Source organism: Pseudorca crassidens, chromosome 4 (assembly GCF_039906515.1).
Source record: "Pseudorca crassidens isolate mPseCra1 chromosome 4, mPseCra1.hap1, whole genome shotgun sequence".
Classification (NCBI taxonomy): Eukaryota; Metazoa; Chordata; class Mammalia; order Artiodactyla; family Delphinidae; genus Pseudorca; species Pseudorca crassidens.
Window position 1 is genome coordinate 26,820,935 of NC_090299.1, and position 16,839 is coordinate 26,837,773.

The 16,839-nt window shown below is 36.7% G+C and overlaps 1 protein-coding gene across 29 annotated transcripts in view; it reads left to right on the forward strand.

Annotated features, from left to right (window-relative positions):
* The window catches only part of CAMK2D (calcium/calmodulin dependent protein kinase II delta), a 287,936-nt gene that overhangs the window by 247,309 nt on the left and 23,788 nt on the right, over positions 1 to 16,839 (forward strand). For 15 of the 29 annotated variants that reach the window (XM_067735228.1, XM_067735221.1, XM_067735217.1 and 12 more), the window contains 3 exons: positions 1,856 to 1,915; positions 3,865 to 3,906; positions 6,288 to 6,336. In XM_067735228.1, coding sequence (XP_067591329.1) covers positions 1,856 to 1,915; positions 3,865 to 3,906; positions 6,288 to 6,336 — 151 coding nt within the window. The remainder of the gene's footprint in view (positions 1 to 1,855; positions 1,916 to 3,864; positions 3,907 to 6,287; positions 6,337 to 16,839) is intronic. The other 14 variants (XM_067735226.1, XM_067735240.1, XM_067735230.1 and 11 more) reach the window with 2 other exon arrangements.

The following is a 16,839-nucleotide window of genomic DNA, read 5'->3' on the forward strand; positions in this document are numbered from 1 at the left end:
GGGAACGTGTGTGTTGATGTGTGTGCGCTTATACGGTTATGTTTGTGTGCGTAGGTATGCCCGTGAGACATTTCCACTAAAATAAAGCAGTTCTTGGCAACCACAACCTAGGAAAAAAATCAAGTCTCATATCTCAGAACAGAAAAGATCTCAGTATATTCCTCTTTCATTCTTTGCAATCACTGATACAAACTAAATGGATTATATTAAATACCTGTGGGCTTTAATCTTAAACACTTCTGATCATTTGATAAGAAGTCAGCTGTGTTTTGCCAAGCACTCTTCCTGAATAGGAAATTATTTGCATGTGTGTCCCTCCTCTTTTCTCATATATTCTGTACTAAAGTGAATACTGAATTTTGACCCTTCTTTAATAAACTCCATTATCGCTTATCTTTTTGGCTATTGCACAAATTTTATGTTAAATTCTGCACACTTCTATTTAAAGAAAAATTTTAAACTATCCTCGAAACATAGATTGATGGTCTAATATTTAAAGAGTTTTCCAGTAAAGGGCACCAAGTTTTCTCTCTTTTCTTGCATGTCACTGAGCGCAGTGTTATAGTGTATTTAAATAATACTGGTACCAAATAGTCACACAAATAGGAATGAATAGAAAAGCAAATTATTACGTACCCAAGTTAATTTTTTGGACCTTCTGTCTTCCTCTCAGTGTCAGTTTCAGTGTGATCTGTAGGTATAAAATATGAAAGAAAAGAATGCTTAGAAAGTCTAAACAATTAAATTTGTGTAATTGCTTATAAATATTCATTTGGTATTCATTTATTTTATGCAGAATGTTTTTCTCTTTAAGTCCTTAAGTACATTTATACTAAAATTATGGGATGTATTTTTTAGATAATAATATGTAAAGAAAACAACTAGATAATATAGTGCAAGAAAATGAATGTTAATTTATATTTGTTTGATAATCACAATGTCATGCATGAGTTTAAATGAATGTTGAGTATTACTTTTCAGTCTCTGATTCTTTAGTAACCAAACTCAATTGTAGTTTCAAGTTGCCACTTGTCAACAAAGTCTTCTCTGGGCCATTACAATACTTATTGACCCTCTGAGTTGTTTTCAGAGTGGCTTCCATAGTGATAATGATCTTTCTTTAAGGTCAAAACCAATTATGTTAAAGCAAGGGAATGGTATTACCAAATAGTCTTCAACAATAGCAGTAATTTGATAGAATACATAGTGTTTTCCTCTCAAACAATTGTGAAAAATAAAGTCATTTTGCATCCAGAATATAGTAAGGAGTTCGATTTGCTCATTTATAATTGAAGATGTATTTTTTAAAGGAGACCCAGACTTATCATGTTAAGATATTTTACTATAAAGCCTGCATTTCATCGGAAGACCTAAGTTTTTGATTTGATTCCTACTAAACAAAATGATGATGGCTGCCCAGAGAAAGACAGTCTATGTGTGACTCCAGGCTCAAGGATCAAATGAAAACAGGAATGTATTCATAACAGTGAAAATTGGAAGCTGGGGAACAGAATCCAACCTGCAGAGTATGAAAATGTTTACATTTATTTCATACTCTGACACTTGATTTGAGCTCCGTTGAAGCAGCTCTTTGTCTGTTTGCTAAGGTGGCACAGCCAAAGCAGCCAAGTCCGTTTTGTCATTCCACCATCACAGACACAGTCCTAGCCCGGGTGTGACCATCGGAGACTAGAATTGATCGTCATTCCTGTCAGTCATCACCGTGTCTTTCACATTCATCTTCAGTGGCTCTTTATTTTCATGTCTGTATCTCCACATAGACATGCTGTGTATAGAGACATTGGCTACCGAGGGGTTTAAGGCATCTCTGTTTCTATTTTCTGCATACCTACAGATAAACAACAAAGCCAACGTGGTAACCAGCCCCAAAGAAAATATTCCTACCCCGGCGCTGGTATACCTGGACTCTTTGTAACCCTTCTTAAGTTCTTTACTGTTTTTGGTGTTTCTCTCATTTGCTTTCACTATATAGATACATACATTTTTTATTTTTATTTTTTTGGATTTTGTTCTTGTTTTTGCTTTCTAAGATATGAGAAAAGTTCTTTTCTTTTTGTTAAGGTAGTTGTCAAACAGTGTGTTTCTAACATGAGATGACCTCATTTCATTGTTGACCATTGTACTGACGATAGCTGTGGTCTTCAGTTAAAAGTGTTGCATGCTGCCTTAGAAATACCGTAGAATGCGCTTTGGTTGCTCTTAGCTCTTCTTTTGATGATAGCTCTAGATATGCAAACAGTGGTTTCTTCTTTTCCTGACGCAACTGTTGACATCAAGGAGAGCTAAGAGGATTACTGCCAGACAAAAGTAAATGTGGACCTTACTCAGAGTTCCCGTTTCTCTCTTATTACGACAGCAGGGCTTTGTAAGACCTCACTTTCTGAGATAAAGAGGCACTGGATAATTTAAAGCTTTTTGTTTGTTGTGTTTTAAATTAAATTATCACTGTTTCACTTTAATCCAAAGGATGAAATTGCATAGCACAGAGCTTTGAATTATCAATGGGAATCAGTTTTTTCCATTTCTATCAAATTCACACTATTAACAACTCAGTTTAACACTTTGAGACCATATTATGTTGAAATTCAAGGTTTGAATACTGGCATTCAGTGTTCTTAGTTCCATAATGTTTTCCCCAAATTATTCCATGTTTTGATTTATGAGTTTCAGAAATGTTAATGGTTTTTTACTGTCCTGTGTACTGTTAATTTCAGATGAGTGGAAAATGTTAGGGAGATTGTCCCACTAGAGTTAACCAGAAGGCTCAATTTAAAAACATTTAAAGGAAGGACACATCAAGATAGCAGGTTACTTACTAGCAAAAAAAGACAGTGTTGATCATACCTCCAGCCAGGGAAGGGAAGAAGGATGGCAGTAAATATGCTTTCTAAGTATTCAGCATAAAGTGTAGTGGAGATGAGATAGTCTAGTGGGCAGAGTGCTTATGACTGAAGAGCATTCTCCATGGGTTGCAGTAACTCCCAGTTGCTAGGACATCATATAATGAAAGTGCCAAGCATGCCGTTGATGTATTGACACTGAATCGTTTTTTACATCAGTTATTTGACTGTTATTTTCTGCTTGGGACTATTTCTTCAATTTTCTAGTAGAAAGTAATAGGAAAAATAATATATTCTTCATGGGGAAACATGACTTTACAAACAAATCTTTCATATCAGTCTATAAAACAGAAATTTCTTATATATATATGAATTAACATGGGATTTAACAGCAATGTGCCTCAAATTACAGTGTTTATATGATTAGTTCTAGAACCTTTTCAATGTTTCTCAGAATTTCTTATGGACTTGTGAAATACATTCTTTACGATAGCCCTTTTTTAAGCGTTGTCCAGTGATTCTAGGTTTTCCAAGGGTATTTATCTGTGTATTCTGACACCATAATTTGTTCTCAGATTAATACAGCTGAAAAATATCTTCACAAAGACTTTGAGATCATCTCAGAAAGTTCTAATCTCCAGTGCCCTTGGCCAGTTTTCTATGGGACAGATATTAACAGGCTGTTTGTTAAAGATATAGGACTTTGTGAAACAGCAAGTGCCTCTTTAGGTCTCCAGACTTCAAAGCCTTGTCTGTATGCTGATCACGAATAAGGTCTTGTGCATGCTGCTGCTGGGTACTGAGGTGCTGTATCTCATGGACTCACCAGGGAGATCTTTCATCAGAGATCTTGTCAGCTGCAACCTCTGACAGCAGTTAACATTGCTTAAGCTCTTGTCACTATTTAGTTGTGTCAGCTGGCTCACTCTGCTCTGTCCCTGCACTAGTTAAGAATGTACTTACCGATGCGAACTGTTTCTTTCTCCATTTTGTTCTCACTCAGGAGCCCCAAACTACTGTAATCCACAACCCTGATGGAAACAAGGTATTCAGAAAGAATCAACATCATCTTGCTTTAATAAGATTACACATCTCATCAAATATTCAAAGCAAAATTAATTCATAATCTCAAATTAGGAAAGAAAACCCTTACCCTTTTCTACCATACTTTCTTTTGGGCCTAATTTATCTGGAACTATACACATATTTCTTTGAAAACAAAAATGAATGACATTGTGAAAGAGAAATGAATGGTGCAGTTAGTTAGTAAAAGTGCAGTTAACAAGTCTGTATGTCGAGATGACTGTGTATCTTAAGCAATTCCATCTGGTTTTTCCCCCCATGCCTGTCTGCATTGTACTTTAGATGTGTTCTGCATGAAATTTTAGAATTTCTTGCTATATCATTCCACTATCTTCAAAAAAATCAACTTGAGTTCATAGTTATTTGTTTAAATTTAATGTTGCTTTTGAATTTTATTCATTCTGTTGTCATAGTGTGCTTTTTGTTTTCTTTTAATTCCCTGTTGTTTGTGGTGTTTTTGTTGTTTGGCATGGATTTGAGGATAATCAGGGAGTTTCACTTCTTGTGAAGTATGTTTGTTTTTGTTTAATTATATGCATTTCAGTAACAGACATGTAACTGCTTATCCTGAAAGAAGACTATGATGTTTCCTATCCATTGTAAATTGTTTGCATAGCATGTTAACTAAATAACAGTACTTGTATACATGTCCGTAGGGTGAAAGGAGGCAGTTCCTGAACGTATTCCATCTTTCTGCTTTGTTATTTCTCATCCATTATTATATCTCTAAGGGGAGGGAAAAATACTTCATCAGACTTTTCTCAAATTTTAAGTATAGTCATGGGTCTTACTTTTCCTTACTCTTATCTACAGTGTTAAAGTCTTAGAAAACACATTTCTCTGGTCTAACATTTAGTTGGTCAATATTAAAATTACTAAAGTAAAAAAACATGAAGTGTTATGTTCCTTAATATGAGATGTATTTTACAGTCGTGACACTTACAATGTTCTAAGTCCCTACAAGACTCGAGGTAGTCAGGAGCATCACACATGTGAACAATTATTTCCAATATCGTTAGCAAGTGAAAGACCAAGCATAGCAGCTGGAGTGGACACTTCGATAATTCTAGCTATGTCATTTGTAAGAGTTGTTGCATGATATTTCCTGCTTACATGCATTATTTTTACAGTGCATGGGTTTATCCTCATCTTGAGTTTAAATTTGAATACTAGGTCACATTAAGAAACGCATGAAGACTCTGCTTTGGTTTTATGTTGTGGAGACTCTGGATATATCTTTAATTAGTCTGTCCCTTTGGATTAAATATTATATATTTAATATAAATATTATATATTTAGTTGTATAAATTTGATCACTTTTTTGAATATTGAATCTCTGAAAGTACACTGACTAATGTTTGCATCGTTTTCCAAAATTTGTTTTCATTGCTGAACACATAGCTATTGATTAGAAGTTTCCAATTTTTTTTGGCAGTAGCCTTTAATCATTCCAAGTAGAAAATTGTGTCTTTCTTATGAACATTACTAAATTTCTTTGCTAGAAATATTTTATTAATACATTATTAATGGAAAAATTTGTCAACCATTTTAAGGAACGTGTCTTAATACTGGCAGTTACAGTGTCCTTTTAACTGTGCTTGTTAATCTGCAACTTCATTTGTAGTTTTACAGAGAAATAGCTTTGTCTTTTCATTATGGGAGCAAGTTTCTTACCAATAAAGCCAGTTTCTAATTTAGAAATGAATGAAAAAACTCTGCTTTTTCCTTGAAAGTAAATTATTCATATAATTCCATTGTGCTGATCACAAACATGGAAATTCTTCTTGAAAGTACTTTCACCATATCTCAGCTTCTTCGTCAAATGATTCAATGAAATGCTTTTTCTCTCTACAGAGAAGTCAGGCTGATAAATAGCCTACAAATTTACTGCTTGATATAGTGCCTCACACAAAGAAAGGACTAATTACTAATTAATTGGGAATAAAAAATGTTGTTTTTTAAGGTTCAAATTCATTAGGCTAGTATATTCAACGTCTCATCAATACTTAGAGAAAGCACACCTTATGGGGCACTGTAACACAACACATCCTTACACAGCTCTTAAAATAAGTTGCATACTTTGACTACTTGTACAAATCACCTTGATTTATCGTGCTTCGGGGATTAGGCAACCAGAGTACTCCCTTTTTGAAATGTTTGCAGCATTTGACATTTTATTTCTGTCAAAACCACGTAACATATTTGTACATTTGCATGTCGGCATATGCGCACAGCCTGCTGAAGAATTTTGCATGATACGTATATCACTTGCCAATTTTTTGAGAAAAACAAAAGTCAAGCTATTCATTGTTTGCAACTTTAAATATATTTTCTTCTCAACAGGAGTCAACTGAGAGTTCAAATACAACAATTGAGGATGAAGATGTGAAAGGTACGATTAAACCCGAAATAGAAAATCCCAACTCAGAGTTACATATATCTCGGAAGAAAAGTATTTGTTTCAAATAACTAATAAGTTTAGGAACTAGGTCTATTCTGAGACACAAAATTACTTTTCTTTTTATAATTACATTATTATTTTAATTATATGTACTGATTTTGTCCATTTTTTCTTCACATTATATTTTCTCTGTCTTTAAACTATAGACAACATGTGGTATATTCAAGGACATTGTGATTTTAAACTAGTAATGAATGTTTGGGATCATAATATCAAATTCTAAATATATCAGTCAAAAGGTAATACAAAAGGTATATGTATGTCTAGAAAACAACTTATATTCAAGAACAGAGCATGAGAATAACCATTTTTTGAAACTTTCAGTAGTCTCAGTTGGGTTTCAATGAAATTCTGCATTTGTCAGCCTTTTAAACCTAGATTTTCATGCACTTTTCTAATATATTCTTGATCTCCATTCAGTTCATTTGTCCAGGTTCCCTTAGCTCCATATATGAGTCATTGCCAGCAGTTCTATCAGCATCTTCTCAGTGCCTCTGCACATACATACTAAACACACATTTGCAGTCAGTTTTCTTCTTTTTGGTCTCAGGGCTGTTTTTTTTTTTTTTTTTTTAACATCTTTGTTAAAAAGCAATTGGAGTATAATTGCTTTACAATGGTGTGTTAGTTTCTGCTTTATAACAAATTGAATCAGCTGTACATATATCCCCATATCCCCTCCCTCTTGTGTCTCCCTCCCACCCTCCCTATCCCACCCCTCTAGGTGGTCACAAAGCACCGAGCTGATCTCCCTATGCTATGAGGCTGCTTCCCACTAGCTATCTATTTTACATTCGGTAGTGTATATAAGTCCATGCCCCTCTCTCACTCAGGGCTGTTTTAGAAGTGTTAATTTTGCTGCAATTGTTTATGCAGTTTTGTATTCTTATTTTTTTAATTTAGTATAGGTAACTACAATTCCTACAGGCCACTTGTCTAGAAGCCATTCCAGAAAAAGAATGGTAAAACAGGGATATTTAAAACAGAAGTATTAAGGGAAAAGAAGTATAAAACAAATTCAGAGAAATGATCCATCAGATAATTAAACATTATCTGGAAAGATTATTACCTAATAGTATCCCCATAGGCTTTAATTCTGTAGGTAGCATTGGTAAGATATAATTTTGAAAAATTATATTCATGTTATAGAATAAAGAACCTGGAAATTCTCAGGTCAAGGAGACATATAGGCTATTTAAGAAATGAAAATGGGGCTTCCCTGGTGGCGCAGTGGTTGGGAGTCCGCCTGCCGATGCAGGGGACACGGGTTCGTGCCCCGGTCCGGGAGGATCCCACATGCCGCGGAGCGGCTGGGCCCGTGAGCCGTGGCTGCTGGGCCTGCGCGTCCGGAGCCTGTGCTCCACGGCGGTGAAAGGCCCGCGTACCGCAAAAAAAAAAAAAAAGAAAAAATAAATAAATAAAAATGACTGTAGACCACAAGTTGCTAGTCACCTCTGCTGACTTCTTCCTCTTTGGTCGTACAGAACAGCTGACACTTAAATTGTAGTCTCTATTTAGATTACTAGCGCACTGATCTAACTTTGCTAGAAGTAGTCAGTCATTATTTACAGTGGAAAGGTGGATAGCTGTGTCGAGGATTTTATTTAGTAGCTCTATTTTTTTTAATTTATTTTATTTTTGGCTGTGTTGTGTCTTCGTTGCTGTATGTGGGCTTTTCTCTAGATGCGGCGAGCAGGGGCTACTCTTTGTCGTGGTGCGCAGGCTTCTCATTGCGGTGGCTTCTCCTGTTGTGGAGCATGGGCTCTAGGCGTGAAGGCTTCAGTAGTTGTGGCACGTGGGCTCAGTAGTTGTGGCTCGCGGGCCCTGGAGCGCAGGCTCAGTAGTTGTGGTGCACGGGCCCAGCTGCTCCGTGGCATGTGGGATCTTCCCGGACCAGGGCTTGAACCCGTGTCCCCTGCATTGGCAGGCGGATTCCCAACCACTGCGCCACCAGGGAAGCCCTAGTAGGTCTATTCATCTCCCTCTTGCCTCTGAGCTAAAATTTGAACTGAAGAAATTTTATGAATCACTGATGCCAGTCTTATTAGATAAAGAGATTTTTTTTAACCAAATAAGCAGATGTGCCATTTAGCTTTCCCAGTGATTCAGAAAGCATCATCTTTACAAGTATTTTGGACTCATTAGCTCTTTCACCCAAACAAAATGTTTATATGACTTTTTACATTCTTCTCCTGAAGGGGAATCAAAAAGAAGAAATAACCTGTGCATTATTCACTGGTGAGACTGAACCTTTAAATAACTGAATAAAATTAGGAGAATACTAACACCTCACTGTATGCAAGTCATCCTCTGAGGAATATGTTTATTCTTAGGTGATTACAAGCAGGGTTTTAATAAGTGGTCTTTCTCACCTGAATTGGACTCTTCACTATACTACATATTGGCTTAGGGTGATTGCTGTGAATGTGTGTAAATGTCAATATATAAACAGAGTCCCTGACAGTCTCGCCTTATAGCTTATATTAATTTGGTGAAATGAAATTATATCAGTACTTCTCAGAAAACAGCTCTTCTCTTGAAATCACAATGATATGGGTTTCATCTCACCGCTGGGATTTCCCAAATTGAGACAGTATTTGTCTCTATAGTTATGCTGAGTCTACACACACCAAATGTTAGAGAAATTAAGCATAATATTGAAATCAAAAGAAATGTCCAGTTGATAAGTGAGCCCAAAGTGCCTTGGTTCCTTTCCTTAAACTCAATGCATAAATTTTTCAAGTGTCTGCTTTATTTTCCTAGGGTGGATGTGGCCACAGAGGCATATATATATTAGGCCTCATTTGTGTTCTTTTTAAGACCCATGCGGTCTTTTGGTGGTTAACCTTTTTAATATTGAATGATATCAGAAAACTTTAAGACTTGAAGATCCTTTGAAAGATCACCCAGGCCATCATTCTTACTGTAAGACAGGTGGCACATAAAACGGTCATAAATGTTTCTGATATATTTATTATGGTGGTGATAGGCTTGTGTGGGAATCTCTCCGTTTATTAGTGCACTGTCTTTCAGAAAGACCCTCATATATTTATACATTTGAATGACTGTACTCTTTTCTCTTTACCTCAGAGTTTGCCATAGCTCTGAATAGCCTGGTAGGGAATGTGTTTTCTGTCCAGCTCTGTTAGAACCCAAAGTTACACATATATCCAACATCTAGGAACTCACAAAGACCAATCAATTATATCCCCTGACCAAAACCATACCCTCACTACAAAACTATATCTTATCCACAAAACTGCATGTCTTTTCTTTGACACACACACTTTCCAACTCTATCCTTTCTATATACAGCCTTGTTATCAGGATGAAACACCACAACTTTTAACATACTCTTAAAGGCATATTCCCATAGTGCACTCCTCCGTGCAGCCACACGCTCCATTCCTTCCTGCTGGGCGCCCCCCCAACACCAGCACCTCGACTGGCATCGTTTCGCGGTGGTGTACGCATCCCTTGAACACCATATCGCATGCTTCCCCTGCCAGTGTGGTGCACATTCCGTCCCATCCCTGAGGACCAGCCTGGCAGGGACAGGTCTACCTCCCCTCCACTGTAAAGAGACATGGGGAGGGGGAATTAAAACATCATGGTGACCTGACCGGAGGAAGAAACGAGGAACCAACAACAGGGTACCCTTTCCTGGCCTCTTCTGGAGGAAAAAGGTAGAAAGACTAGCAGCTGTCAGAGGAGGAAGAAAGCAGAAGTTGTAGTAGATTGACGGTCCTTTCCATTCAGTGGAACCTAGAGAGCGGGGATTTGGGAAAGACCCGTTTTCCTTGAACTCTGCGTATTAGTTTCCATTCAGAATGGCCTTTGGCTTTCAAGAGGCCCCGGTCCCCGGTCACTCTTGCTTTGTATCTAAACTATCTCAGCTTCTTCATTCATTCAGGGAATGTTTACTAAATGTCTACTGTTTGCCTGAGCTCCACGTCTTCTCTTTGTGAACTAGTTTTATTCAAGAGCTTTCAACACCTCAGGCAAAACATTCTTCCGTGTGCTTTATATCTATCTTTTGTGCTATCATTTAAGCCATTTCTCCCATTTAATTCAATAAATATCTGGAAAACTTACTGAAAAAGTCAGACCCGAGGTAAGTGTATTTCATATCTAAACGTCCTTTTATTTTCTTTTTCTTAAAAACCTTCAGCATTGAGTTATAACCACAACATTTTTCTGCCCCAACTCACAGTCACCCTAAGGGACTTTGTGTTGTTTCACAACTCTTCTTTGTAAAAAGCTGCTGGTCCTGTGTTTTCTTTCTCCAAGGCGACGTATTGACTTCCTAGTATTGACCTTGTGAACAGCTTCCTAATTTTGTCCTGTACTCAACCCAAATATTATCTCTAACGCTACATCAATAAATTCAGTGTAACAGAGAGATACTAATAGTTTAAAAACAAATAAGCATCTTAATGAAGCATAGTTATTACCATAGAAGCACTGTGATAATAACAGGCCATTATACACTTAAAAAAAAAAGTTTTTCTATTAGAATTTATGGTGTTTTCAAAATGTGATTTTTTTTTCAGTCCAAAGTTAATGAAATAATCATTCCATTTTGAATATATGTCTAGTAATTCATTAATTCCAGGTGTTGTCAAAACAGCTGGCATTAGTGGCCTTTCATGACTGGATGGCAGTATGGCAGTACTGCTCTCAGGGGGTGTGGGTGTACCTAAAGTGGTCCTTTTGACACTGTGTACACGTGAAGACTGTCCTCTGGTTTGTGGCTATAGCAACGGTTTGCAGGGCCTGCTGCTGCGTGCCACAATGTCTCTCCACCTCCTAGCCTGCCCAGCACCATTGCTTAGAGTCAGCTACTTCTTCCTGATGCGTGCGCATCAGTTTGGTCCATCTACTGCTTTTTCACAGGATGCCAGAGCTGTGCAGCCCCTGTCGACGTTGGGCTCCTGTGTGCCCTTAAGTGATCTCTGTCACTCATCCTGCTTCCGGCATCTCACTTCAGCTCAGCATTCAGCAGCTGCTTGGATCTCGTGCTGCATTTCATCTTTCTTACAGCTCTAGGCCAGTGGAGCTCTGTACCGCAAGCAGAAATGTATTGCAGAAATGTGAGACTGGCTGTATGTGGGGACTTCATGCTCGTTTATACTTTTTCCTTTTGCTGACACGTAGGTGATGGTAATGTGCGTAGAATGTTTGCTTAAGGCCCAGTTTAAGGACACAGGTATTGACAGCCTTATCTCTTGACTGGAGGCAGGTATATGATGACACCTGGATGTCATGGTCTCAGCTAATCTGCAGAATCACTTGATTAGTGAGCTTTTTGTGATCTGGACACAGAGCACAGTAGTGGACAGCAGTGTCTTTTGTAAATCTGGACAGTAGTGGACAGTGTGATGACTAAATACTCAAATTCTGCTGTTTAGTGCCAACCATCGTTTCTGTGGAGGCTTCCCTGGGGCAGAGGAGCACCTGATGCCAGTCCCCTTCCACCTGAAGCAGCCTGTAACTCAGCACCTGGCCTTGCATGCATTTCTTACTTCAAGGGAATCTGCAAATTAAGAAACTCCTGGATATTGTATTTAAGGACTTTTGATGATTATGTCATTCCATTAGATTGAAAGCGTCTTAGAAGACCTGTAGGGCAGTGTACAGTAACTTCTTTTAGGTTTCTAATCCAAACTTTGATTTTTAAAAAGGTTTATTTAGAAAAATTCTTGTCTGCATGTGTGTGTCTACCTGTTGATCTTTTAACATTTAGATCAAGATACGTGACTTATAGGACTGATGCAGAATTCATTCCCTTCTACCACCGATGTAAAATTACTTCATTTTCTCTTTTTTTTTCACATTCCTTTATTTTACCCTCCGCACTCACTCTGTTTTTCTCTTTACTCTTTGCCTTCTGTGAGATTTGCATCTTAAATTTGTCAGTGATAGCCTCAGGCTTGTTTAGCCCTGCTGACCAATTATGAGAACTCTTACCAACCCCAGGTTAAAACAAAGTCTGAAATCAAAACAAAACAAATGAAAGCAACCAACAAACACATGAATGAAGGCGCTTTATAGAAGAGACTATCTAGAAGTAAAGGGTTTTTATTTATTTGCATTTGGAATGGTATTTTCATTATTCAATTTAGTGCAACAAATGTTCTGTGGGCACCTACAGTGTAAGGTGCTCTACGGAGGCGATAGCCACACTTCTTGCCCTCGTGAGTAAGTCTAGAAAAGATAAAGATGATTCTGCATGATAGTGTACCTTCTTTGTTTCTGGCTTGTATCCAGATAATTCTAAAACAAGAATAATATATTCATTGAAAAACAAACATAAGGACATAGCTACAAATAGTCATGTGAGCGAATACAGAAAATTTCAGATGCATGTAACACATGTAATTCCTAACAGAGAGACCTCTATTTGGAAAATTCGGATTCAATTAGTTTTTTTCAAAAGACCATTGAACACCTACTATGTACTAGATATGATAGACTAGGCTGAGGCCAAAAAACCCTTGCTCAAGGAGTTCTCAGTCATGTAGTACATTCTTTAATGAAATTATATCTGCTGGTCCATTTCCCCAATGAATGGGTTTTTGCATTAAAATTTTACTCTATGTTAAAGAAAGTTTCTTCCAAGGTACATGAATGTTTATCCTTAACACTTAGTGAATCAGGTAGTCTATTTTTTCTTTGTTTCTTTTGATATGTAATAGTGTAACATTTTTCCCTTGGTCAGTGCTGTTAAGCAAAATGTGCCCGTCCATCATATGAAAAGTAGCATCATATTTGGTACAAAAAGACAGATTTAGTTATAGGTATTGCTTTTTTTTTGTCTCCTCAGTTTTCCTTATATACCCAGTCTACCAGGAAATCCTACGGGTTCTCCCCTCAAAGTACACTCAATTTTTTTTTTAATTGACTACTGCTCACTGACTCCATTTCCGTCACCCTGGTCCACAAAAGCATCATTAGCCTGCATTATTGACATGACTTCTTAGCCAGTCTCCCTGCTTTGGTATTACCTGTTTATGGTCTGTTCACGACACAGTAGTCAGAGTAATGCTTTTAAAGTATATCAGATTATGTCTTGTTTCCATTGGCCGCCAATGTCTTTAGAATGGATTATAAGGCCCTCAGTGATCAGGACCTCCTCCAGCTATACCTCCCTTTACTGTCTGACTTCATCTGCTATAGATGTCTCAGGAACACTGTCCTGATATGTATCAAGCTGGTTGCTGCCTCGGGGCCTTTACAGTTGCCATTCCCTGCCTAATATGTCCTGATACAGATTCCATGTGCTTGCTGCCTCTTCTCTTTTTTGGTCTCTGATCAAATGTTACCCTCTCAGATCTTCCTTGATGACCCTGTTTTAAATTGTTTCCCTCCAAATCCAGTGCTCCCATTCTCCTTCTCTGCTTTCCTTTTCTCCTAGTATTTATCATTATCTGGAATATGTATTTTACTTATTTGCTTACGGTCTCTCTCCCCCTACTAGGATATAAATTTCTTCAGGACAGAGATTTTTGACTGGTTTGTCCACACTTATATCCACAGTATCTAGACCAGTGTTTGGCAAGAGTAGGAATAATAAGTATTTAATTGATGGAGGAAGGAAATAAGATAGAAATCAACCATGCCATGTCCTAGTAGTCACTAAAAAGACTAGAATTCTCTAAAAGTTATGATCACATCTCAACTTTTTATCTCCATAGGTTTTGTCCACATGTTCCCTGCCCCCACCCCATAATTGAGAAACTAAAAACATAGAAAATGAAAATTTCAAAAGTAAGTCACAGGATCCTCTTTCCTGTTTGGATGGAGGATGTGTTTTGGTGTCAAAGATAGTAGGTTTGAATTACAGCCCAGCCTTTTATGAGCTAAGCGATCCAGCTGCCCATGTAAACCTCTCTGAGTCATATTGTGTACAGTGGAGATAATGATGTCTCAATACTTAACCATTTTTTACCTTCAGAAGTAAAGATTTCGTATGGTTCAAACCTAACAATAATAACAATAACAAAACGTAGTCATGTTAACTAGAGTAATATTTGTTAAATGCCTGGCCCATGATAGTCAGCAAAATTAATTATATTAATTCTGGCCATTCTTTCCTATGAGTACATGATATAAGCACAGAGGTTCACTACTAAAAGAGTCCGTAAATCTAAAGGGACCTGTGATTTTTATTGTAGCATCAGTGTTTCTATTTTCTAAGCCGTTTATTTTGATAAGTGGGTAAACATCTGTAAACGTTAAGACCCACAATCTTAACCCACAATCCAGCCAATCTACTTACATAAGCAAACAAAGAAGCTGCCCAAGTACAGAAAGTAAATTCATATTTGGTTTAAAACAAAAGCCAATATTTTTAAAAAGCTTTTATTAAGGTAACAGTATTATTTTAATTTGTCATGAATTTTAAACAATTAGATTATTTTAATTCACTGTTTTTTTGCTTCCATGATATCATGTAGTAGGCACTTAATAAATTAATTATGAGGTTTTTGCATTAAGTTAATTTTGTTTGAACTCTTAAAATTTTTGAGTTTAGAGACATATTTTGTTTTTAATTAAACATAACATTTTAAGTAATGACTCAGTCTTTCCTCATTTAAACTGATCCTTTTATCCCTGGATGTTTTCACGTGTTTTGAAAAATTGGCTTATTTTGAGTGTGTCTTGATTATCCCTGATGAGAATAAAAGAGAAGTATGTAGACTGATTGTTTTCGACAAAAGTAAAATACATATTTTTAAAGGAGTGTATCTATGCCAAATTCTCAAGCAAACTATCTCAAGAACCATAACATAAAATGTCCTTCTTGGAGACCGTGATTAGCCAGTTCAGTGTTTCCTCAGAGGGAAACTAACCATCTTGACAGAAGTTAACAGCTTAAGAAAGACCTATTATTTGTTTGTTTTTGAAGTAATTCATTACAGGATTATTGGTTTCTTCATTAACATCACTACATGTGATTTACACTATGTCTATCCAGCACAACACGGATGGCAAACGTTAAGGAGAGAATTTGGGATTTTAGGGAACGTTTGAGTAATAGACAAAAACCCATCATCACTATGTGTTTTCAGATTTTAAAAGAAAGAAAATAAAGAAATTCTGCTCCAGAATGTCATTTGTTTTCAATTTGAGCTAGAGAATGTTTTCAATTGGGGAAAATAACTTGCTGTGGTGGTGTCTATTTTGAGTACAGAGTATTTTTACTCTCTACTTAGCTAGTTTACTGAGAATTATAGTATTCTAATTTTAAAAAATTGTATACTATTACATTGTATAGAGTTACGGTGAACAAAAATGTAAAGATACTGCTGAAGAATAGAGAATTACCTCTGAAAAGCTTAACAGTCTCTAATGACAGAAAAGAGCTTATTTAAAGAGACCCCAGTGATTTTTTTAGAGGTACTGTGACCAGTGTAGAAACGGTATGAGCATATGAGATTGTGTTTTTAAATCTCTCTTCAGGAAATAGAAGTTCTTCATTTATAACCTTTATAAGTAAAAAAAGATTAGACTAAGATGGAATTTACTAACGCTATTTAAATATATGAACAGTTAATAAAAATGAAGTGTGGTGCCTGCTTGTTTGGATAAACAAACAACGTTTGTTTGGGATGAATGTGTAAGCGCCTGTGTCTGAGTTGGTAAGGTCCTTTTAGTCTGTACTAGAATTTTCTAACATGAGCAGTGTTGTGAATTATTGAAGAATTTCCTCTTCAGTGGTTTGTGATGTATTGTATAATCTGCCTATGCAAGTGCTAAAGATAACACTTATAGGCGTTCTAAGTGGTCTGTCCCCCTGGAACTTCAAGTTTCTAAGTGTGGACTGTTAATTACTCATCAGATAACCTGAATGGTGTCTTTGATGAATGTTCATCTTTTATATTCAACAAATAATGGAAAAAAGTATTTCATACTCACAAATATGTATCTACTATGTTACACTTTATGATAATTTACATTTATAATATATCCTAGAATAAATGAAAGCAACAGTAATATGTTGTTAGTTCTGAAATATATAGTTCATAATTGTAATTCTTTCTATACTCACATTGATTAAAACAAGAATAAATTTACTGGTCTTGTAAAATTTGGCCAAGATATTCCAACGAGTACTTGTCAACAGGAAAAAATACTACACAATCTAAAAGTTGAGAGTTATGTTTTGTTCGAGGACTTTACTGAGGACTATAGCCTGGGAGGCAGCCTCTCAGATAGCTCTGAGGAAGTGTCCCAAAGAGGTAAGGGAAGAGCCAGGGTATGTAGAAGTTTTTGCTGGAAAAAAAAAAATTAGTGGAACATCAAAAGATTACTGCTAATCTCACACACACACACACACACACACACACACACACGAAAACAGACATCCCAAGTTAGTGAATTTAGTGCTTTGTATGTGTGGGAAGATGCAAGAGTCTGGGCTCATTGAAA